This window comes from Alligator mississippiensis, chromosome 1, assembly GCF_030867095.1.
Source record: "Alligator mississippiensis isolate rAllMis1 chromosome 1, rAllMis1, whole genome shotgun sequence".
Taxonomy (NCBI): domain Eukaryota; kingdom Metazoa; phylum Chordata; order Crocodylia; family Alligatoridae; genus Alligator; species Alligator mississippiensis.
In genome coordinates this window covers 248,167,395-248,191,967 of record NC_081824.1, presented here as the reverse complement: position 1 = coordinate 248,191,967, position 24,573 = coordinate 248,167,395, and the positions used below count along the sequence as shown (strand labels likewise).

Sequence of the window (24,573 nt, the reverse complement as noted above, 5' to 3'; positions counted from 1 at the left end):
GCATTCAATAAGAGTAGCTTCAGACTAGTCTGTTTTTGTACACATGCAAAATGCATCCTAATCACCTCTGTTCCTTTACTATTAAATAAGAAAAATAGGTCTCATTCTTGGGTGGGTGGTAACAGTCACCAAACACTGGGCAAAAAAAAAATTGTAAGCAGACAGCAGTAGCAGAGCATTATATAAAGCCAGACAAAATTGAATGATTTTTTCCTGATAGAATTACAAGATACATGAATATTTTATTGCAAGATCTTAATCATTTGAATTTTAACAAACATTTAATACCATGTGCCACAAAACCTTAACTGAAAAAATAATTCTCAGCAGTTAGATGAAGAAGACTGGCATAGATGGACTGGAAATGGCTGATGTAGATTTTGATAAGCTGCCTCATCTCCCTAACGTGTGTGAGCAACTCTATTAGAGATACAGCTTGGATGTGACTAACGTTTTCCCAAATGAACGAATAGTAAAAAATATTCAACACAACTTCTGCTCCTTTTGCACAACTTTAGTGTGCGCACTCAGACAATTCTTCTGCTGTTTTTTTCCATCTAAGATGTTTGGAGAAAAGACTGTATTCTTCAGGAGCTAATCTGTCTTTAATCATATCTGCCCTTCATCTTGCACAGCCTGCATCAGGCTGTTTCCAAAACAGCATCATAGAAGCAGCCCTATGCTGCTAGAAGAGCCCACTTTCAGATGAAGTGTACAATGGAGGGTCATTCATTTCTGGTCCTTAGCAATGCTGTGACACTGGTCAGAAGAGAAAAGACATTAGTCCTGACACTCAGCCTACACTGAATACCTACATTCTTCCTGCCTGAACTCCTCCTGCTGCAGTCTCAATTTCTAGCTGACCATGTGGCAATGCTTTGATTTAGTTCTTTCTGGAGTGCTTGGAGGAGGGGGAAAGGAGGGGTAAAAAGGCACTGTGTGATGATACCAGCATTGTATTTAAATGGGGTGGGGGGAAGAGAGAGAGAGAAAGAGAGAGAGAGAGAGTCAGCAGCTGATTAACCCTTAAAAATATTCATAAGACAAATGACTTAATAAAACAATCCAAAAAATATAACAAATCCCAATTCCTTCTACATAACAATACAGAGCAACTTCTATGGCACCAGAAGAAAAGTTCATTAAAAAAGTACATCAAAAAAGTATGCTCACTATAATAGGACTCTAGTCAATTTACTGCATTACAACAGTGAAAAAGTCAGTTCCGACTGTTAAAAGTTAGAGTCACTATGAACAAGGGTTCAACTGAATGAGGTTGTACTATATTAAAGTTCCCCCACCCCTATGTCCTTGTCTGTTGTGGAATTTATTAAGCCCTCCTCCAGAGTGACTAGTGCCAGGCCATTATCTATAGCAGGACACTTTGGCAGATAAACCAAATCTGATCTATTCTAACAAGCCCTATGTTCTCAGGTCATGTTACTAATTGTAAGGTGTGTTTTAAGGACTGTAACTGAATTCAGACTCAAACAAAATGTCTATCACTTCAATGAAGCAATTCAAAGAATGTGAAAAATGCTTTTATTGACATTTTCATAAAATACAGTAAATATATCAGTTACTCCAGTATATGGGACATTTTAAAAAGTCTGATAAAGGAATGATAACTGCATTTAAAATAGATCAATAGCATTAAAAAAAAATCATGTGGTTTAAAAAAAAATATATGTTCTTTCCTGTGAGGTCTTAGTCATTCATCTCATACGGGAGCTTTGAGCAGCCACACATAACCAGCACGACTGTGGCCTGTTCAGCACTGTCCAGAGGTTAATACAGGGGTGAGTTCCTAGTACAGAATATTAAAAAGAGTCAAAACACCCAGAAGCAGACACAGAGCAAGGAAGAAAAGAGTGTACTTAACTGAAGTGCCTTGTCACAGGGCCAACTCTGGGGATGGAGCATAGCAGAGGCAGACCTAGTTTCTGACTGCATAAGGAGATTTGTTCTATTGTCTTTGGGGCAAGTGCTCTGGCCTACCACAATGGAGATAATGATCAGTGGTTCCACTCTTCCTAGACTAGGATGATGATGAGGCAGTAAGGAGGAGGGCAGGAAGAAAAGCTGGTGGACATCTACAAAAGTACCCCAAGAAGCTCTGATCGGAGGGACAAAATTGGTACTGAACATTGAGGAGGGAGGTGCAAGGGACAGAATCTCACAGAAAGCAAATGCACGGATGACCCATCCCTTTTTCCCCAAACAGAGAAATTCTAACCAGGCTGACATCAGGCTGTAATGCCCGCTGAGGCTGACGTGAACACCCACAATGGCCAAAAAGTCTCCCATGATGCAGCCAGACAGGGATCTATTTGCACTCATGCACATGTGCTTCTCTTCTTCCCTCTCTATGCCAAACCACTTAAAAGTTCCCTTGCCTTATACTTAAGAGTTCTCTCTGGACAACTTCTTATTCTCCCCACATCTCCCCTGAACTCACAGGGACTGGCTATGCTTTTTCTGGGTCTTACAGTGCCTGCTTGGAGATTACTTTCTTCAGTTGATTGAGTCTCTCATCTCTCAGTGCATCCCGGATAGCGCCAAAGAAGCTGAAATAATGCTGGAAGTTGTGCATCATAAGCAGGACACCAGCAAGCAGCTCATTGGTCACCAGGAGGTGATGGACGTAGGCTCGACTGTGGTTCTGACAGCAGTAACAGGAGCAACCTTGTACAAGGGGACCAAAATCATCCTGGTATCTAAGGAAGAGGGAGGCAAAAGAGCCACCATCAGAAAAAAAAAGTCCAGTGTCAAGTAGTAAGGAAAACGATTTGTGAAGTGTGTGCAATGAAACCTTGCTCTAGTCAGCAGGCTGTGAGCAGTGACATTACATTCCCATTTGAAATAAGTCAGGGCAAAGCTCTTCCTCCATCACAACATAGTACTTTATTCATGCTCTAGCACACCATTGCTGCCAACAGCCTCTTGCTAATAATGCCACAGAACTAAGGGACGAATCCAAAGCCCACAGAAACCATTAGTGGGAATCTTTCCACTGTCTTCAATGGCTTTCAACTCAGGCCCTAGTCCAGGGGTTCCCAACCTTTTTAGGCAGAGGACTGGCAAACCACGGACCAGAAGTGACTGCGGACTGGCAAACTGCAGACTAGCAGTGACTGGCATACTGTGGGCAGGTAGCCAACTTTTTTTATACTCAGTATAAAAAGGGTTGGCTGCCGGTCCACAGTAGTGTGCTGGTCACTTCCAGTTTGCAGTTTCCCAGTCCATGCTCACTTCCGGTCTGGCAGCCAGCCTTCCTGCGGACTGACAGCCAAACCTTTGCAGCCTGGCACCGGGCCACAGCCCAGGGGTTGGGAATCACTGCCCTAGTCAGCCCGAATAATGCAACCAAGTTTCAGAGGGTGATGTTAAACATTTTTCTGAATGGGGATGTTTTCATTCATGCCTGAAGCTCTGGATTCTCTGGGGTAATAGGTTAAAGAGCCACAATATTGCTTGCCCAGTCACAAACTATTAGCACAGTCAACATTACAGAAGATGAAAGTTAGACGAGAAGGAATGTAGGCCAAGACTGAGAAATGATTAGTAATTACCCCTCAATCTGTGCCCTTCCTGACACACAGTGAAAAAAGACCTGGATTAACAAAGGATGGGGTCTCAAACCCCTGCTCAAAACCTGGATCTGTCAAGGATGTCTCAAGTCAGGTACTAAAAAAACTGAAAAACTTTCAGTCGCCAATAAGATTCCTCGTGACGGGCTATTTTCCATGAGTCGGAATGTGGCTGTAACATGCTGTGAAAAGCGCTGTGGCACTTTTAGTTGCTAAACAGTCAAGAAAAGAAAAAAAAAAAAGAAAAAACCCTTGGCTTTATATCACCTGAACGATGGTACCTTGGCACTGTCTCCAAATGACAGGCTAGGGCATTTGTCCAAGACCACCTCAGAGGGTATTATGCACTTAGTAAATACCAGCATTCTCTGCAGGACTGTAGGTGTTCCCTGGGTAGTTGCCATCCAGCTACTGACCAGGCATGACACAGAATACGAATATTAGCTCAAAACAGTATGGTTGCAGACACCATTTAAAAGTCTCTCCCCTGCCCATTTACCTTTTGTCCTTCAAAAATATCTCAAACGATGTCATTTCCAAATCAGCTTTGGAGGTTTCATCCTTGTCTTTTTTGCTGCCATTTCCCCCAGCATCCTTGGTCCAATTTTGTTTCAACACTGTGGCAAAAAGCAACAATACATCTTCAAGAGGCAGCAGTGAAAAACAAGGGCAAGAAGTAACTTGACACCAGACATCTCAGTTTCTCTGTTGCTACAAACCAAAATCTCCAACTCCTTTCTATGCAAATGAGCATCATCCCTCTTTGGTTATCCTAAGATAGTAGAACCAGATACATGTACGAGATAAAACCTGATTAGACTGCAAGGCAGGTAACAAGGAGTCAACTAATCTGACAAAAGTTTAGAGCCGAAACAGCTGCACATCTTTTGCTGCTCTACTGAGTTTAATTCCTTTTTATTAAAAGTCATACAAAATACTTTCAGTCTAAATTACATTTTATACAGCAGGAACTCACCTGAACTATTGATTTATTTAGATTTTAATGAAAGTGATAAGTGACTCATCTACATTCATTCTACTTTTCCTGTTGAACTTTTGGGATTAAAGATCCCTCCCCCTTTCCCCCATACAAGTGAAATCCAAAAGGCTGGACTGTGGTGGCAGCAATACTGCGGTTACAGATGGAGATTCCAAACTCAAGAGATGCAGCTGCTTGCAACTTCCACAAGGCCATGGCTTTCGGGCCTGGAATTTCTCATGCTTGTTTCTCCAAAAAGGAGACAATTGTGGCAAGCCACTATTAGTGCTGCGTAGCGCTACCGTAAGGCTTTAGTTGTGGGCCAGGACCTAAAAAGTGAGCACAAGGGAACAACTGGTTTTGAATTTTCCAAGCATAAAAAAACAAAAAGTGATTCAAAGTTTGATTCATTAAGAAGATACTATGGGGAGGTTTTTTGGTATTAAAAATCTTACCAGGTCTAGGAAGGACACCACTCCTTGCATCTGAAACCTTTCTGGGTAAGTACCAAGCCTTCACTCATTTAAGCAAGTGCCGTGTTCACAAAGGATTTGACTAACTTGCACTAGTTGTGTCACTGCTGATATTAAAGGAGCAAAGTGGGTAAGGCAGGAAAAAACTGCTTCCCAGTGAATAAGGTTTCCCCTAACATTGTCCAGATGGAGAGGGAGAGAGCTGCGATGCTAGAGTCTGACACTGCAAGAAGCCAAGTGCCTTCAGCTCCCACTAAAATTTGTGGGGCCAATCTTGTGTTGCTGAAGGTAATGGGAGCTTTGCTTCAACAGAAGCAGGCCCAATGGGATTTGAGGGCACTTAGCACATAATAATGCTGGGCCCATAAAGCCACCTATTCAGTAAACCATGGAGCACCCTCAACTCTACAGTACCTTCAACCATGGTCCAGTTGACCTCATTTGAATATTCCAGGTGCTAAGGTTAAGCTCGAATTCTTTGGCTGATCACCCAAAAGAACCTTTGCCTTGAGTAATTAAAACGTGCTATGCTGGCCATGACACCTCCCACTTTACATCAGCCAATGACCACACCAATACAGCTATGCAGAAATCTACCTGCTGCTTCTGGGTCAGGTTGGTAGTCATAGCTGAAGGACAAGGCACAGCCCCGCTCTGTCACCTGGTAGGGGAAAGCACTCTCAAAGATGTCCACTCCTCTTTCAATGCACTCTAGTACCTCATCAGGTTTGCCAATACCATGGATGAGTCTGTGAAAGAAACATACAAAAAATACAGGTCTGCAGTGTGCAGAATGGAAGTGACTGGGCAATTGCAGTCTCCCCCAACACAGCCATAATGGATCTGACCAGCGGTCCAATAAGGTTAGCCACACGTACCCAGTAATGACTAGGAGCTTTAAGAGAAGACACAAGACAGCCCAGCAGTGTAGTGATATAAATATACGGCATACTGTACTTATGGCAGTGAAAGCAGCAGCAGGTGAAGACAAGCTGGCACATGGGCTACTGCCAATCATGAGGCTGTGCGCTTCTGTTTTCCATCCACACAGCATGTGACAGCCCATCCAAATTTCCCTCATCTCCCAGACTCTCTGTTATGTTTCTATTGGAAATATTACACCAACTTCTCATTAAACCCTGAACAACCTCTAAATCTTATGTATTGTGTTTAAAGCTATTTAGCTTCCTTGGCGCTTATGTAAACTGATTCTAGTTCATAACCCACCCACTGCACTTGATTTTATGGATCACACACTTCATTGCACATTGTCGGGGTACAAGGGTTTTTTTTGTTTTGGTTTGGCATTTTTGTTTGGTAAGGGGCAGGGGGCTACACCGGGTTCCTAACCCTCTTGCACAACCTCCATTTCAGTCACCCTTCTAATATTTCCCAGGTCACATTCAAACATTCCCTTTCTCATTAGCCATTTTTAAAACTGTTCCCTGTGGCTTGGTCTGGGTGCAGAAAGCACTATTTCAGGTGAATGTGGCCATTCATTGAAACCAGCAGCAACATCATAAAATGATCCAAAGGATGAGAGAGTTGGGTGGATTCTCAAAGCCTGAACCTTCAAACATCTGTCTGAAGCCATCTGTGTGGCATCCATCTCAAGCCAACAGGACTGCTTCTACAAGTAAGGTCCTGCATGCATGCAGAATATGGGTGGTGAGACTGGGATATAGGAATTCATCTTCTTTCACCTCACTAACCCAAAAGGGTCTATAGAGGGATAGGAGGGGGAAGGAAGAGGGAGGAGGGGAAAACAATCTACAGCAGAGCTTAAGGTAAAGGATGTCAATTAAAATCAGAGAAGTAGGGCTGTAAGAGACCTCCATAGGTCATCTAGTCCAACCCCCTGCCTCAGGCAGGATCATCCCCATCCAAATCATCCTATACAAATCCATAATCTAAAATCTTCTAAAACTATCATCAACCCTGACACAAGACAAGACATAACACCCTAGCCTGCCATAGGTAAAGCAGGACTATGACAGCCAATGTCCTGTTTCTATAAAAGGGAAGGAGGAGGGTGTAGTAATACCTCAATGCTGGGGGAAGGGTTCCCTTCTGCAGTAATGCATTCACTATTATGAAGGTAAGTATGGGCAGACTGCTGAGATGAGAAAACACAAATGAGAAAGGCCAATGCAATGAGTCCTTGGTTTCTCTTTCCTTCCTCTCTCCCACCACTTCCTGCTCAGGTGAACCCACTTAAACACAAAAGCAGCAATTTCCCCCAGCAGCCAGGACTATCTGCTTTTCTTGGGACCTGGCAATCCAGCTGGGCTCTTCCAACCTCTTAACACCAATCAGTGACAACAGAGAGTCTGCTGCCATCCAAATTCAGCTGGCAGCTTCACTGAGGACAGACAAGGCCAGAAAGAAAGCAGCTCTTCTTGATCTTCCGCAGGTGCACTGCCTGTGCTGACAGCAGGGTAAGCTAATGTAGGGTAATGAACTAAAGAGATAATTGAGAAAATACACAGGGTTGAGAAGTGAAGGAACAAGGGGGCACATCCAATACTTTTATAACCCTAATTAAGCTAATGAGAAAAAAAGGTAAGATATTGACTGACTCATTTTTTACATTTAATGCCTCCGCCATTGGGAGAAAATGCTCCTCAGTAGTAAAACAATCAGTATCTAATTACACACAGGATCAATTCCCAGACTAATGTGTACTTCATACAGAGGGAGGATACAGTTTTTGTCTTGCACACGTTGAGATTTCTGAGCATGCTCTTGTCAGGATGAGATGAAAAACCCTTGTACCCATAGATCTGGGGAGTATCTTTCTGCCTAGGATGAATGCTAAATCACAAAAAGGCAGCTACCTCCAAAGCAGGTTGTGGCAGCTGTTCCTCACCATCTGTAAAAGTCCAGCGCTGCCCAAGCATAAGCAGCATATCAGTTTAATGTGGTTAAAACACATCAGCTACAGAAGGGAGTCACATGGCAACACACCTGGCTGCCTGGGATGGGTACCCATGCAGGGCTTGTGCCTCTGTAGAGCTGGGTTGACTACAGCAGCCTTTGGCACGAGTCCAGAGCAGGGCTCAAATTCATGTCTTTGGAGATGTACAAAGGCATCTGCCCCACTGTCGAGACCCTCCCCCAGTTCTTCACCAATGTTAAGACATCGTTTCTGAAAGGAGAAAGAGCAAGTAGAATAGCTTCTCTGATGGCAGCTACAGGGGTAATTCAGGGAAGCAGGATTCAAACATTCAAGGTAATCAAGGTAAATGTGTTTTTTTCCTAGCAAAGGAAGGTTAAAATCCCATTTCCATTGAACCAGTGAAGTGACTGGTTCACAGGTGAGGTGGCTGAGGTGACAGGACTTTGTTGCTCACACTGAGACCTATTTAAGTAGCTGGGTGCAGCAGGACAGCAGCAACACTGTGAACCTCCAAATGCACAGGAAATAGAGCACTCCAAGCCCCAGAAACTTCAGAGTAAAGCTATAGTCTTGCTTCTGCATTTTCCTTCCCTTCTACTACAAGCCCAAGGTTTTGAAGACTAAAGGTGGTCAGGACAAGGAGAGAGCTGTATCACTCATGCAGGAGGAAAACAGCAGATATCATGGAGCTCCCCTCTTACTACTAGAAGCTGGTTCATCTCAAGACTTGGGTGAGGCAGGAGGGCAGAGCTCTGCAGATAGGCAGAGCTCAGTAAAAGCCACATAGAGTTACAGTGAGGGGCTGGTTTTACTTCTGCTTCCAGAAAGCTCTGCTTTGTATCCTGCTGTATCATCTTGGGACTGCTGACAAGCCCACAGGCTTGCTTAGAAGAATCTTGAAAGAATGGCCATCAGGGTTTCATGGTTTTCTACTAATGGTTAGAATTAGGTGCAGTTCAGGCAGGTGGCACCCACTGGTGAGCGTGTTACAATTCCTGCACTGTGCCAGCCCACGGCCATTGTGTTCTCTGGACACAGCTGCAGAATTCAGACCTTCTGACTTATGCTACACAAGCTCATGCTTTTAGCCCTGGTTCAATGTTGGTGAAGCAGTGGTTGCCACATGGATACCATCTAAGCACAATCTTCTCTGCTGTCACTGCCCCTTTCCTATCCTGCAGCCCTCTCTGCTTTTCCAGCCTTGGGCTCCCCACACAGCTCTGCCAGTGCCTTTCATTCCTGACTTGCAGCACCCCCTGCTGTTCCACGCCTGACAGATGACAGCCATAACGTACCAAGTAGTAGTTTTTGTAGTGAGAATAAACACCCCCTCCTGAGTAGAATGATCTCTTCTTTGCTTTGTTCCAGGCTAGTCATGATCCAGGGAGGCCACCAGCATACACCTATCCCAAATAGGATTCTGTCTAGAAATAAGCGTGACTCCAAACCCTGCATCTCCCTTAAAACCTTGCAAAAGTTCAGATTCATAGTTTCATAGTTGGTAGGGTCGGAAGGGACCTGAGGAGATCATCTAGTCCAACCCCCTGCCATGGCAGGAAAGAGTACTGGGGCCAAACAACCCCGGCCAGATGTTCGTCCAGCCTTTTTTTAAAGACCCCGAGTGTAGGAGCCAGCACCAGTTCTTTTGGAAGTTGGTTCCGGGTCCTAGCCGCCCTGACAGTGAAATAGCACCTCCTAAAGTCTAGCCTGAAACTACCCTCTGCTAGCTTGTGTCTGTTGTTTCTTGTAACTCCCGGGAGTGCTTGGGGGAACAGGGACTCTCTCAGTGCCTGCTGGTCCCCCTTGACTAGTTTGTAGACTGCCACTAGATCCCCTCTCAGCCTTCTCTTTTGGAGGCTGAACAGGTTCAGGTCCCTCAGCCTCTCCTTGTAGGGCTTGCCCTGCTGACCCCTGATCATGCAGGCGGCCCTCCTTTGGACCCTCTCCATATTCGCCACATCCCTCCTGAAGTGCGGCGCCCAGAACTGGACGCAGTACTCCAGCTGCGGCCTGACCAGTGTAGTGTCACACAGAGGGGGAGGATCACCTCCTTGGACCTGCCTAAGATGCATCTGTGGATGCACGACAAGGTATGGTTGGCCTTCCTGACTGGGTCCCCACTTTGTTGGCCCATGTTCATTGTGGCATCAATGATGACTCCAAGATTCTTTCCTGTCTCAACACCGGCGAGAAGGGAGTTCCCCAGCCTGTAGGTCTGCTGCTGGTTCTTCCTCCCCAGGTCCATTACAGCAGCACCCCCATGCTGATTCATATTGTTGACAGTTATAGGTCTAGTCCCGTGCCACCTTTTCCTTAACAAGCAAGATCAGAGCTATCATACCCAGGCTCTCGATATCTGAGGGCACAGGTATGTGAGTCTCACAATCATTAGCAAGAGAACAGGCATTTCCTGATAACTGCCTGCAATACATCCCCCACTTAAATCTCACCTTGGTTTGTCCTCTGGTAACTCCGCTGTGACTGAGTCCATCAATCTCAGCTTGGTCTCTTTGGCCATAGCATGGCCCTGGAAGCCATCCAGCAGGAATCCACCCACAGCACGCTTTGCAGTCTCCCTGGCTGACCTGAGCCTCTCCTCCAGAACGTCTCCACCTTCGATCACCCCAATCAGCACACTCTCCTGCAGCTCCTGGGTCAGGCAAGAGGTACAAGCACTACAAAAAATGCAAATTTAGCTGGTCCAGAAACAAGACCTGCACCATCACTACCCAGAAACAGGAGCAACGACAGCCCCCAGGCCCTTGGTAACTGAACTGCACCTTCCTGGCCCCATAAGAATTGGTGGAATTTGGTACCAGCTGAGAAGGGCCACTCGTATGGTTAAGGGCTTGCAGACCAAGCCCTACGAGGAGAGACTAGAGAACCTGGACCTTTTCAGCCTCCGCAAGAGAAGGTTGAGAGGCTACCCTGTGGCTGCCTATAAGTTCATCACGGGGGCACAGAAAGGAATTGGTGAGGTTTTATTCACCAAGGCGCCCCCAGGGGTTACAAGAAATAATGGCCACAAGCTAGCAGAGAGCAGATTTAGACTGGACATTAGGAAGAACTTCTTCACAGTTCGAGTGGCCAAGGTCTGGAACGGGCTCCCAAGGGATGTGGTGCTCTCCCTTACCCTGGGGGTCTTCAAGAGGAGGTTGGATATGCATCTAGCTGGGGTCATCTAGACCCAGCACTCTTTCCTGCTTATGCAGGGGGTCGGACTTGATGATCTATTGAGGTCCCTTCCGACCCTAACATCTATGAATCTATAAGGCTCCGGTCTGGGAACAGTGCAGCTTAGGGCCTAGAGCAGGGAACTGGAGAATGAACGGCCAGTCTCTGCCACCAGTTCCTTCCAAAGCTCCCCACCTCCCTTGAGGGTAGAAACCACCAACACACCTTTAGAAACTGTATTCGATTCTCAGACAGCACTGCAGAAATGCCAAGTGTTGCTGCAGGACACCTTAAGAAAGCCTCCTGTCATGACTGCTACTCACTACACCTTACACTTCAGTGCCTCTCAGGGCATGTCTACACCACCTCTGTACTGAACCCAGTGCACGGCCATGAAGTTCACCCTGCCCCCTTCCTCCTACTCTGTGTGCAAGGGAACAGTCTTCCTGCAACAACCAGTCAAGAAATGCACATAAGAAAGCTGAACAGTGCGGGATGCATGTGCAGCACCAATCTATGACTGCAACACTACTTTATTGCTGGGACTGGACACACATGGAGGAGGAGTGAGCATACCTCACTGCAGTGCTCCCTACCGGGGGCATGAAGGCAGGCAGACTTGCCCTAATGTCAGCACTACGCAGGAACAGGCTGGCACCCTCCCCACTACCAGGGGCTCCTAGCCAGCACAGCTCTAGCCACACACACCCCTTCCCTAGGAAAAAAGGAGTATATTCAGTCTGCCAGTAAGGGGAGGTGCTTGAGTAGCATGGGTGAAACCTAGTCAGTCCCCATCAGCCAGAAAGACTGGTACTCCAATGAGTTTAAATAAGGAAAAAATAAAATGAATAGGGCAGGTGGATGAGGGCTTGTCTGACTTCTAGACAAGGGAAAAAATCCCTGTTCCCCCTCCATGAGTCTCCCTTCAGAAGGGACCCTCATTGTCTAAGGACTGGTACTTCAGCAGACCTCAGGACCTTGATAACCAACTCTGCTTCCCTAGAAGCTTCAGGCTGGGTGGAAACTGGTACTGACTGAAAGTAACACAAGCATAGAAGGAGAGGCAGCTGTACTCAAAAAAAAAACCCACCCCAAAACACTAAAAAGGCTGAATTCCTCTCTCACTTCTACAGGTTGGTTCCTCTTCATCAGGGACAAGGCACAAATGCAAGACAGGCACAAAAAAAACCCGTCTCTGCTGCTCCTCATGTTGTGCCTGCTCTGTAGATGGTGCAAGAGGTGAAAGACCTCAGTTTGTCTCTCCTGCACAAGAATCACTCAGGCCTGAGTGGACTATGCATGCAGATGCTCTACTGCTCCTGCCCTGGAGCTCCTACCAGGCTCAGTGTAAACACTTGCCTCAGAGATGCTGTGACCTTACCGGTGATTTCTCTAGCAGCTCAAGGCACTTGTCCAGAAAGGAAAGTGATCGGTCCACAGACTTCTTAGCTCTCTTCCTGCTGGTTTCACCAGAAGCAGTGTCTCCATCCGAAAGGCACTGGAACCAGTTGGGCTTAAGAGCTTGCTGCATGCTCATGAACTTGAAAGCCGTCATTTGCATCCGCCCACCGCATCCCCATATGGACACTGTCTGTAGTGGGCAAACAAAAAAATATGGGGACAGCTGTTGATAGGAATAGGTAAGAGACCACCAGGGATGTTGTGGAGTCTTGGTAAAGTGCCAGCTAGTCAAAGACAGACAAGGTTCCTTGGGTGAATCTGATATCTTATATTAGACCAACCCAAATAGTTGGAAAATAGTTATTAAGCAAGCTTTCGGGTTCAAAAACCCTTCGTCAGGCTAAGGAAGTTTCAGCAGCTGGTGTGTGCTCTTCCTGGATGGAATGAAAAGTAAAGCCAGGGGCTGGGCTGGTATGCATACAAGGCAGGTAGTCAGTGAAGACTATGCATACCAGCCCAGCCTCTGGCTTACTTTTCATTCCATCCAGAAAGAGCACACACCAACTGCTGAAACTTCCTTAGCCTGACAAAGGGTTTTTGAACCTGAAAACTTGCTTAATTTTCCAACTATTTGGGTTGGTCTAATAAAAGATATCAGATTCACTCAAGGAACCTTGTCTGCCTATGTCCTTAGACCAACACGGCTACAACCTACACCCCTGCAGCTAGTCAAAGAGTATTTCTGGACAAGCTGTCAAAGAAATTTGCTTAGAAAACCTAGCTGTCTTTGGCATCTAGCAGTCCAAGCACGAGACTGGGAAGCAGAACTGAGTTTTGTTTCCATGTCTGCCACAAACCCTTCAGGGGACCTTTGGGTGAGTAGCTTCACCCCATGCCTCAGTGTCTCCATCTGTAAAATGAGAATGACATCTTCTCATGGTCGTTGGGATGAAAGGCAAAGTGACTTTTCCACGCTAGGCCCAATCAGTGGTAGAGCTAGAAAAATAACCTAAGTCTCTTGAACCCAACACTGTGCTCTAACCACATGAACTAATGTCCAACTAATGTTGGAAAAGGAATCTGTGCTGCGTGCAGGCTTACACAAAAATGTCTTAGTTTCTTGAGCAATAAATTCATATACTGTGTACACATGCATTCTCCTTTCCCCCTGAGGCATTACCACCATTCGCCAGGTGGTCAAATGTAAGACCTAATATTAAATTATTTCCCAGGCCCTCAGATCCTTCCCATCATGTCTGTGTTCTTAGACGTTCATCTTGTACTTTCATGTACCATCCCATCTACAGCTTTTATGGCAGGGAGGCAAAGCATTAGTCCAAACAACAGTATTCTTATGTTTTAGCTCCTGAGCAAACAAAGGGGACATATTTCAAATACTGACTGACTTTAGTGTCATATGTGGACCTGACTGCTCCAGTTTGTAGCTACTAGCATAATATGACTCTTCCCTGCATGTGGATCATTCCAGCTGGATAATGACGAGTCTCACAAGGTTTGCAAGAAGGGGTGCTCAAGCCCTGGCCTGAAGGCCAAATCTAGTTCCTGCCACTCTGTCATTTAGTCCATAGGGAGTCCTGTGGGACTGTGGCCCTGTGCACTAGATTGGGCCCACAGGGTAGCACCAGACCTGACCCCAGCATACCAGGGCATGACACAGAGCCCCTGAGACTTGACCGTGGCAGGAAGAAGTGGCACAGGGCCCCCAGGACCTAATCCTGGTGGCTGAGTTCCTATCTGGCCTATGGACCAGCCCCACACCCTTCATTTAGCTTGCAGGGCCAAATGATTGAGTGTCACTGCTTTAAAAGGAACACTCCCATGGTTTAGACCTCCACATTTAAAATCAAAGGGTTTTACAACCACCAATATGAGTACAAGCATTATCATGAATTTCTTCTTTTACTGCTTTTTCTTTTGTATGCCAAACAGCTTTTGTGTGTTCAAATATTCTTCTTGTTGCACCAGAAACCAATCAGATTAGTTTCACTTCTCAAGCAGATATAAAAAACGTGAACAGTGTAATTATTTTCCCCCTAGCAGTATGCCCATTTTATCCAAAAAAGCTAACTGCAGGAAAACCAGATGGTTTGAGGAACTGGGAAACGGCTAAGGAGGCTGATCATTGGTTCAACTGCAGCCTGGAATGCAGGACCTTTCTGTCCAGTGAAGGGAACCATTCCGTTTCATTGCCTCTAATGAATTCTATTCAGGTGAAAGCACTTGTCCACGCACATGCACTAACATGTGAGGAGGTCAACAGCACAATTCCCATGGACTACAAGGAGAGAAATAGTAACAGAAAGTCCTGCCAACTGAGAAATGGTTGTGGTCAGTGCAAAATGAATTGGATGGGACTCAGCCTACTTTGTAGAGGACAGGTATTCACATCAGAAAGAAACAGGAATCACCTGCTTTTGCTAAACTCTTCACTAGGAACATCCAACATTGTCATGGAGACAGAAGTCCAGTCCTAGGGACAGCTTTTCCAACCCAGGGTTGTAGTAGCCCAATAAGCAAAGTGTGTTTGAGGAACAGTTGAGCAAAAGCTATGCCTATACACAAGACGACCTGCTTCTAGGTGATCACCAGGGATCCTGACTTTCCCTGATAAAAAATTGCAAATTCTCTGATAAAACCCCCCAAATCCATGATTAAAATTAAGGGTCTCCCCAGCCCTGCTGGTGCCCCTCACTTCCCCCACACCACAGCCCCCCGGCCCTGCTGGTGCCCCTTACTCCACCCCACAGGCCCCCCAGCCCTACGGGTGTCCCTTGCCCCGCATTCACAGCCCCTGTCCCCCCCCCAGCCCTGCCAGAGGAGCCCCTAGCTGCCTAGACTATGAGGCCAGGGACCCGGATCCGCAGCCTCCTGCTCCTGACAGAAGACAGCAGCTGCTGCAGCGGAACAGAGCATGGAGCCAGCTCCCTCACTGCTGCCTGCTGTCACAACCCAAAGGTGTGATTTTTGTTTTTGTGTGTGCTTTGGCACCACTGAATTATTTTCCCGCCGTTTTGAAGCTTTCTTTGCAGGGTGCATTTCTTCTTTGCAGCACAAAAATGCACGTTGCAAGGAGTTCCCGCCATTTGTATTAAAATTCGAGCCCCATTATTGGCTAGTGTTAAAATATTCCCACGTGGCGGCTAGCGATTGGCTTGCTAGCCGTATAAGAGGCTTGAGTGGTTTCCGCCCAAGTTGCAGGACTCCACAAACATCAGGAGAACTTTGAGCATGCTGCAGAGCGACTCTACGGAGATTTGACCTGCGGCTGCCGATCGATAGACTGATCACCTATTGATTCTTCTCCCCGTTGCCGAGCGCAATCCTCGACGTATCCCTCTTCCCTGCGCGCAAAAAAAGGATCCACGGAGCCTTGACAACTCCGTGTGAGTGAGAGTTTTTGTCCGAGTCCTCAAACTGGGGATTTAAGCGGAGCTTTGCCTGGGAAACTGCCCAGCCTACACCGCGACCATCTACGGTGTAAGTAAACAATCTTGAATCAACCATTACGCGTCCGTGCCTAATTCTAGCGTGTCGCCTGCTTTCTCCGACCCAGCGTGTCTGGGCTGCTGGCCACAGCCCGCGGCACAGAAAAAGGGCCCAGGATCGCTCCAGCTCGCACACCTGCCTGCTACAGGCGGGGTGGGGGTGGTTCCCTGCCTCAGTGCACACTCACAGGAGGGGCAGGGGGAACCCACACCCCCCAGATGTGTGTAGGGTGGGTGCAGGGTAAGTGAGCACTGCAGGCTCCCACCTTGCTGCACTCCATCGGGGCCTTCACAGCCCATGGTGGTGACTCGGTGCTGTAGGGCAAAGTGCAGCTGCGCAGGAAAGGTGCTTGCAGCTTGATCTCTGCGCTGCCCTGGCAATGTATTTCCCACATGTGCCGCAGCAGCAAGGGTCACAACCCTGTGCTGCCACCCACACTGCCCCCACGCATGCAGGAGACTCCCGGGGGGAGCAGCGGGGAGCCAGCCCCACCCCCAAACAAGCTGCCTGCAGCCCCATCCCGCCACCTGCCAGGGCCCTGAGGCCATGCATTGCAGCCCCACACACTGCCCGCCCAGGCAGCAGCCCCAGCCCCAACCCTGCCCAATTTCCTCCCTCCCTCCCTATGGGGGCCTCAATCCCTTCCCTCACTTACCTGTGGGGACTGCTCTCAAGGCTGCCTTGGGGCATATTCATATACACACACACAGTGCCCCCACCTGACTGACCTCCTCCTGCTCCCTCCCTGTGCCCTGCAAGCTGAAACTCTGCCAGCCTGCAGAGAGCTCGCTGTAAAACTGCAAAATCCACAGGTTTCTCTGCTAAAATGAGAAATCTGTGTTTTACTCCAGTAAGGGGGAAAATCCGCATTTTACTCCATTTTTCCACAGGAAACAGAAAGCCCAGATCCCCAGTGATCACTCCAGCCCCTTGCAGCTTTTGCATGTCATCCTCCTGCATATTTGGCTATCTAAGAAGTGACAGCTACTTGGCCACCAGGGGTTCTAAGTTTATTGCCACTCAGTGGCTCCTGAGGAAATCTGCGGTTCATAAGTCAAATTGGACAGATCAGTTGCTGCCCTTTATCTGACCACACTCCCCTATTTTAAGCCTGATATATAGATGGATACTGTAGCCCTGTGCTTTATGTTCCACTGTGCCAGTAATTCTCAAATAGGGTGCTTTTAGGGGTGCTGTGTAATATTAGCACTGTTAGGTACGCAAACATCTCCACGATTCCCAAGATAAAGCCAGTGATATCAAATAGGAACCTACAGTGTCAAAAATATTATGACCTGTTGTGGATTCTGAGTGTTTAGGAACAGAAGAATTGTTCTATTATTTTCCTGTAGTCAAGCAACAAGTGAAAACTAAAGTCTGGCATTTTCTGAGGGGTGCCTTGAGTCTAACAGGGTTGAATAGTACTGCTCAATGCACCATGATGGCATTCTGTTGTTTAAACAGGGAACACTGGCTGGTAAATGGGAGACAATGATTCTCTAGCACCTGGGAGATATCTGGGTTTTGAGGGACTTAATTTGGACCTTTGAATTTGGAGCTTTGGGACCATACCGTGTTGGTATTGTAGCCAGATGGACAAGAAGTGGCAGGGTCTTGAACTGAGCAGTACAGCACCGAGTCTGGCATACCTGTAGATACAACAGAAAGAAACATGAGGAGGGCTGCACCAGCACCTCACTAAGGAGGCAGATGTGATTCTTTAAAAAAAGGATAACCCCATGAAGAAATGTACATTACTTCCATCAGTAACATCACTTGTTTGACTTCCGCAGCAATGAAACATCAAGTGGGACAGCTAGATTCTAAATGGAGTGAGAAATGAAAGTGGATGAAGTTGCTTTTTATGACTTCACAAGCTACACGTGGCCTATGGGCCTCTATTTCACTTGATTAATGCCTATTGTTGCTAAAAGAAGTCAGACCCAACAACAGCTGACTCATTTCCCACTCAGTGTGTACATGGGGGACATCTGACACTTGACACCATTTAGTCTGGGCTATATAAACCATCTCAGGCCCAAGGCTTAAAGGAAGGGCAACATATATTACAGTAACAGACTGAGGAGCAGGAGCAGTGAGAAGTTTATCATCCTCTCAAGTAACAATCTCATCCACTATTGAACAAGCTGGAAGCATTTAATACAATATGGGCTTCCCCACATTGTCTGTAGACAAAGATTGAACTTTTCAAAGCCAGTGAAGAGATTGAGATGCACAGTCTGGCATTTTCAAAGGCACTTAAGGGAGTCAGTTGCTCAAATCCCATTTAAGCTCCCTGGAAGCTTGGTTCTTAACTCCTCTGGACTCCTTTGAAAATCCCAGCCATACCTCCAATTACAGTTAATGACAGATGTGTCTAAATCCTCTTGACTGAACTGAGGTTACTCGGTACACAATTGAACATGCCCAATAATGAATAGGGCCACGCAGAAGCTTGTCTGCATGTGTTCTATACACATAGATTCCACTTCAGTAGGAGCCTGGGAAGCACAAGGAAGGCTGAGGCAGGCCTTTACCCCAATTAAACTTGTCCCTGATCAACAGAGGGTACACAATAAATCTGTGTGCATGCCTCACAACAGCTATGGCATGAGGAATCAGAAGGTTGTGCTGGTTAAATATTCTAGACACAGGAAAAAACAGGGGAAGGTTTCATGCAAAGTGCTCCTTAAAGAAGGTATATAGAGGACTAAAACAGATGACAATGCCTCAGGGTTGCTGTCAACAGAAAGGCAAATCTAGGGAGGAAGGTCTTGCTCCCTGTCTGGTAAGGAGTGCCTTGGTAGAAAAGGCTCACTGTCTGGCTAAGTGAGGCATAAAATGTTCTATCAAGCACAGTGCCTGAGAGTGGTTCCTTCTGAAATGAAATGAACATTTGGCTCACAACCTTCCATAGAGCAAAGGAAAGAACTCGAGGAGCAAGTCAGGTGAAACAGAAGACTGTGAGGGGGCTGAGAGGATGGGCAGACAAATTTCTCTGTCCCTGAAGGGTCTATGCATCCTGAATGCCACCTTCCCTAGAAAAAAAAAATCAGAATAGTGACTTGAGAGGTTTGATGACCTGCCAGGAAATCTTTTCTAAGAGAGCGTACCATACTTGGGGTGTTCCATACTGCCTATTCATGCCATCATTTCGTGGCGGCCGGGGGGGAGGGGGGAGGGGGGCGGGGTGTGCAGTGCGGCGGCAGCGGGAATAACCTAGTCTACTTTGTCCCACATCAGCAGTGATTGAAGAGATGTTACCCTCCAGGGACTGCTTGGTAGGCTGTATGGGAAAGGTTGTTCTCAGCAGGTTTGAACTGTAGGAAGTGTCTGCATCAAAAAAGTCACCAAAATGGTATTTGTCAACACTCACTCACAGCACAAAGGCCACAAAAAAAAAAAGGAGAGAGACCATGGACAGCTCCCTTTCTTGATCCAGAAGAGGGCCCCTCCAAGTCAGTATGGAAGTCCATTCTTGACAGTATTGGGGGAAATTACAGTAAAACTGTTGCAATGTCTCTCTTTTATGAAGAAAAGAACTACAGGCTCTGTGGTGTGTGTAATACTTTGCATCTACCCTATGTCCACATCTAATAATAAATAAGCTGCCTATGTGGCTTACGTGGGATTAAAAACAGACTGAAACACAAGCTATAAGCAGTGAAAGGCTTGTACCCTAGCCCTCTGCCTCAGTATGTACAGAAGCATAAGAATACATTTAATGGGCTCAGACCACACACACACACACACACACACACACACACACACACACTCTTTTACCTATAAATTTCCCAATTCCTTCCTTGTACTCCTCCAAGACCTCATGAAGTTCCACACTGTATCCAAAGATAAAAGGACACACATATTAGACATGTAAACAACAGCTTCGATGACAAGAAGTCTGCAGAAAGAAGCATGGACAAGTTAATTACTCAGCATCCTGGTGAAAGGACTTTAGTTTTTATCAGATGAGCAGAAGGCTTCAGCAATAGAATAGACTGAGATGGAGGAATGACATGGGCACCAAGCCAATATCATGAGATCATACTGCCCCAGGCCTGCAAGATAGAGCTGCTGTGTAAAGAAACCCACATCTTGTCAACACAAATGCCATCTAAATCTGGATTAGACTATGTGGTGGCAATGCCAATCCATACAACATCAGTTACCACACATCATGGTAGAAGACCTGCAGGTAGGGAGCTACAGAGCCTGTTTTTGCAAAGGTAGGAGCAACCTTAGCAAGCTGCTAGGAACCCACTTTTTCAGGCTTTATTTTACGGGAAACTACTTCTTCCCTGAATAAAAGTTGATAACTATAGAACGAGACCTCAAACTGCTCTTGCTCTTACAAAATCAAAGGGAGAATCAAATAACTAAGAAAAAGGCCCAAAGGGTTAAATGCACTGAACATGTTAAAATACTGAATTTTTGCATACAACACACCCACACACATAATACGCACATTGATTTTAAGAGGCAGAGTGAAGAAGATAAAATTTTCCTAGGAGAAACCAAGTAGCAGCAGTTAGGGAGCCTAACCTACTCCCAGGGCTGTCCTTTGCGAGGGGCAGATTGGGGCAACCGCCCCAGGCCCTGCGCTTTGGGGGGCCCCGCAGAGCCAGGCAGAGAGGCTGCGGTCCCGCCCCTCGCAGTGTTAAAGGGGCCTCTGGCTGCTCCCAAGGCCTATGTGCCAGATGGGGTCCACGGATGGAGCCAGCAAACTGAGCCAATAACCAGCACACACAGTCAATATACATGCGCTGGCTGTGCGTTGGCTGTGACCCAGCACAGAGTTTGGGGCCATGTGCTAGTTTTGACCCCACATACTGGGTCCAGGGCCACGTGACTGCCCAGACACAGAATGATCCTGTGCATTGCCCCACACCGACACATGAAGCCATCTGGCCAGGGTGATCTCCATAGGTCTGGAAAACTGGCAGCAGAGGAGTGATGACAACGTCAACTGCCATGGCTCCCAGAGCCATGACAATTAACTCTGCCAACACTCGCCTACTACCAAATTTCTGGATCTCTCACATATACCGCATACCAAGTTTCACCAGCCAGTTTTAGTGAGAAGGGTGCAGGCTATATACAAGACAATATGTTAAAAATAATAATTCTTAGTATTTTTGTTCCATGTATAAAAATATTGCAGGTAACAAAAGTCAAGACTGTCATAATTATTGCTATGCTCACATATAAGTCAAGTGATTTTTATGGTTCTTTTGGGAGTTAAAAAAAAGGTTTGACCTGTAACTGAAAAAACACAGCACTTGCTTTGAGATCTCATACATACATAATTCATGTAGAACCTATTCAACCCCAAGGATCTAAACCAAAAGTGACCAAACTGTGACATGAATGCTACAAGTGAAGTGGCACACAGCAGACTCGGGAGGGGACAAGCAGCACAGCAGCAGATGAGGCAGAGAGCAGAAAGCATAGCAGCAGAAAGGATGGGAATCACTGAGCAAGGAGCAGCAGATCAAGCTGAGAGCACAGAGCAGGGAGCAGAAAGCAAAGCAACATATCAGCTACAAGGAGGTGACTGGCAGGAAAGGGGCACTTGGGATGGCTGTGGGGCTAATTGGTGGCACTCCCTGATCTAAACCCTCAAGAGGAATATGATGGCTGACACTGTGGTGGGCATACCTGAACCTGGGACCTCAGACCTAAAATGATCAGCTACTATTACTGTTAAACAGGCATCAAGGATCTCCAGCTGGGACTGTAATGGAGTCTGTGGATCAGAATGAGAAAGATCTGTTTTGCATCCTGACCAGAGCAGTTACAAGAGGATTCTGTACAAGTCAAAGTATGGCTATATTAGGAAACCAGGAGGTGGACAGTTTTGCCTAGTGGTTAAACATGTAAAACACTGGTGTGGTCCCAACTGTTCCCCCAGGGAGCTGGGGGTATGGAGGAGTCTGGTGTCAGAACTGGATTCAGGGGCTGTAGCTAAACTCAAAGCAGGCCAGGATTAGAAGCCAAAGACAGGTCAAGCCAAGGGTGAACCAGAATCAGGAGCTAAAAGCCAAAGTCAAAGTTTGATCAGGATCAAGAGCTGAGAACTGCAATCATGGAATATCAAGGGTCTTACCAGGATTGGAAACTGGAGTTGGAGCCAGTCAGAACCAGAAAACCAGCAAGGAAACTCACAGTGTCACCCTTGCTGCCGATGCATGTCAAGCAGCCATTTAAACACTGATTGCTGTCTGTTGCTGATGCTCTGCCCTCCCACTGTCAGAGCAGCTGTAGGTGAGGTGCAGGGCATGAGCTTGGAGGGCAGGAGGGGAGGCACGCCATAGCTCCGTTCTGGCACCCCAAACCCAAAGTCACACCCAGAGCTCTTGACCCCACTTGCCCACCCATTGTGTGGCTCTCCTGCAATATTTCAGCACAGCAAAAATATTGCTGGTGTAGCTTTTGCTGCAATATGCCTTGTCTCCATCCAGGAAGAGCACACACCAACTGCTGAAACTTCCTTAGCCTGATGAAGGGTTTTTGAACCCGAAAGCTTGCTTAATAACTATTCTCCAACTATTTGGGCTGGTCTAATAAAAGATATCAAATTCACCCAAGGAACCTTGCCTGCCTTGTCTCCACTAGGGAACTCTGCAAACAGTTCTGCTGGCACAGCCAGAGCAGCAAAAGCCCCATAATGCAGACAAGTCCTCAGTGAGAAGTCCCACTGGCAGCTCTCCTGCAAGCTTCCCCAGGGAGTGTTTGCATTTTCAAATTTTGTATTTTACAAAGAGCATTGCCATAGCTAGGTGCTGGTGCTTTACAGGCCAAGCCCTTCATGGTTCCAAAGCAGCAGGCTCTCTCTTCCTGAGAACTGCTTAGGGCTGTATAATCATCCACTCTAGGGTTCCCTGCACCTTAACCTGAACATCTGACTTTCACTATTACTGGGGAGAACAAGATGCTGGGCTAGAGATGCTCCTGGGCTGAGCCAGATGAGATGCTTCTCGCTTCACACGCTTTAATAAGATAAACCTATAACTGGGAGAGGGTGAGGGTGGGGCAACTTATTTGACAGGCATACCACAAATTAGCCCTGCACCCTCCCCGAGTGCCATTCCAATCCCCTTCCTCTGCCTGGTCTCCTGTTCCACTTTCAGCTCCTGGCCTGATCTCCTGCTCTTACTGTTTGTTCCCTCACCTACCACATGCAGAGACTGCCTGTGCCACAGGTTGGCCACTCCTGTCCAAACAAAGAAGTGTTGTTTCCAGTTGGGAAGCTAACTGCACAAAAGCAGGTGTCCATCTGGGCTTTGTACTTACAGGGTTGAAAGCGTGATCTGTGCAACAGTGGGAACACCTTTGATCGCCTGCAGCGTGTCGTGCGTGAGATGCGGTGGGGATCCTGTCTTGGTATACAGCAGGCAGCCTGGAAACTCCAGAACTTCAGCCCCTTCCTTGCCAAGATTAGTCAATTTCCCAAGACGGCATCCGTTGACCACCTTGGAAAGATTTAACTTCATCCTGCTAAACTCTCCTGGCCAACTGCATCTAGGTTCTTTAAGCAGAGAGATTGCTGAGGGAGGCTTTCTCCCCCAAAAGGCTGGGTTTCTATTTGTTTCTGTAAAAGCTAGGAAATGGAGAGAAACCACAAATGTACAGATGTTCAGGCTTTTTCTCTGAGTAAAAATGGCTACTCCAGGGGGGAAAAAAAAACTGTGCACAATCAGGGTTAAATCACTTCCAGAAGAGTGTCTCCTGAGGGATCAACTGTCTGTGCCTGCTGACAACACAGGCTGACCATGGGCCGTCTGTCAGCCAAGCGAGGCTGCCCTATGCATTGCTGTCATCTGCTGCCAGGCAGACTAAGGGAGCCTGCAGAACATACGGAGACACGTGCACAGGAGTCCCCCTGGCTGCACCATGTCAGCACAGCAAGCCCTCCACTCTTCAGGGCCTCAGTAGGTGAGCGTCTGTATTCGCGGCTCTGGGTAAGTTTCTCTACAAGGAGAACAAGCCTGGGCAAATTTCCCCAGGTTATCTGAATGCATGTATGCAGCCCAAGTCTGGTGGGACTCTAGCCTAAGTGCTGCCCAATTTTAGCAGTGGCAAGGCCGACCAGGGAAGCATTCAGCCTTCCTTAATTATGGAAGCTGAATTAGGGGACACAGCCACTGAGTTCATGGGACAGCCCATGCAAAAACAGGGCCACAGGTTAGTAATGGGCACTCCAGGGTCACCCACTGGCCCTCGACTGCTGGGACTCAGGAGAGTGGGGCACTGCACCTAGGGAAGTGGCATGGTTCTTGCTCTCCTTCCTCAGGCCTGTCCCACGCTCCCTGGGCACTGTCCAGCACCAGCCTGGGGGCTGCTGCTCCAGCTCTGTGCCCCTGAGAAGGACTGGACCAGGACATCTGGCACGGCGCTCTCCCACACCCTGCCCCCCTCATTGCGGCGGGGCCCTGGATTTTGGCCCCGCCCCAACGGGACTGGTCACTGGGCCTGGCACCGCCCCCTTCTGCCGCCCTGCCCGGGACTGGGCACCGGCTCTGGGCTCGCGCGGGGGAACTCGCCGCA

The 24,573-nt window shown here is 47.3% G+C and overlaps 1 protein-coding gene across 3 annotated transcripts; it reads right to left on the bottom strand.

The window, feature by feature from the left end:
* Window positions 1-222: 222 nt before the first annotated feature.
* Window positions 223-24,532, bottom strand: QTRT2 (queuine tRNA-ribosyltransferase accessory subunit 2). 3 transcript variants are annotated; one of them, XM_019476177.2, is made up of 9 exons: window positions 23,320-24,532; window positions 19,807-19,862; window positions 17,596-17,672; window positions 12,497-12,706; window positions 10,392-10,591; window positions 5,640-5,791; window positions 4,090-4,207; window positions 2,490-2,717; window positions 223-759 (listed from the first exon to the last, which is right to left on the bottom strand). In XM_019476177.2, the coding sequence occupies exons 1-9, from the start codon at window positions 23,517-23,519 to the stop codon at window positions 726-728; spliced, it is 1,275 nt and encodes a 424-aa protein (XP_019331722.1). In that variant the 5' UTR covers window positions 23,520-24,532; the 3' UTR covers window positions 223-725. The 3 variants fall into 3 exon arrangements, with proteins under 3 accessions (XP_019331722.1, XP_019331725.2, XP_019331724.1); XM_019476180.2 differs by lacking the exon at window positions 23,320-24,532 and adding an exon at window positions 17,782-17,846; XM_019476179.2 differs by lacking the exon at window positions 223-759 and adding an exon at window positions 1,526-1,807 and having other exon boundaries at window positions 23,320-24,529.
* Window positions 24,533-24,573: the final 41 nt, after the last annotated feature.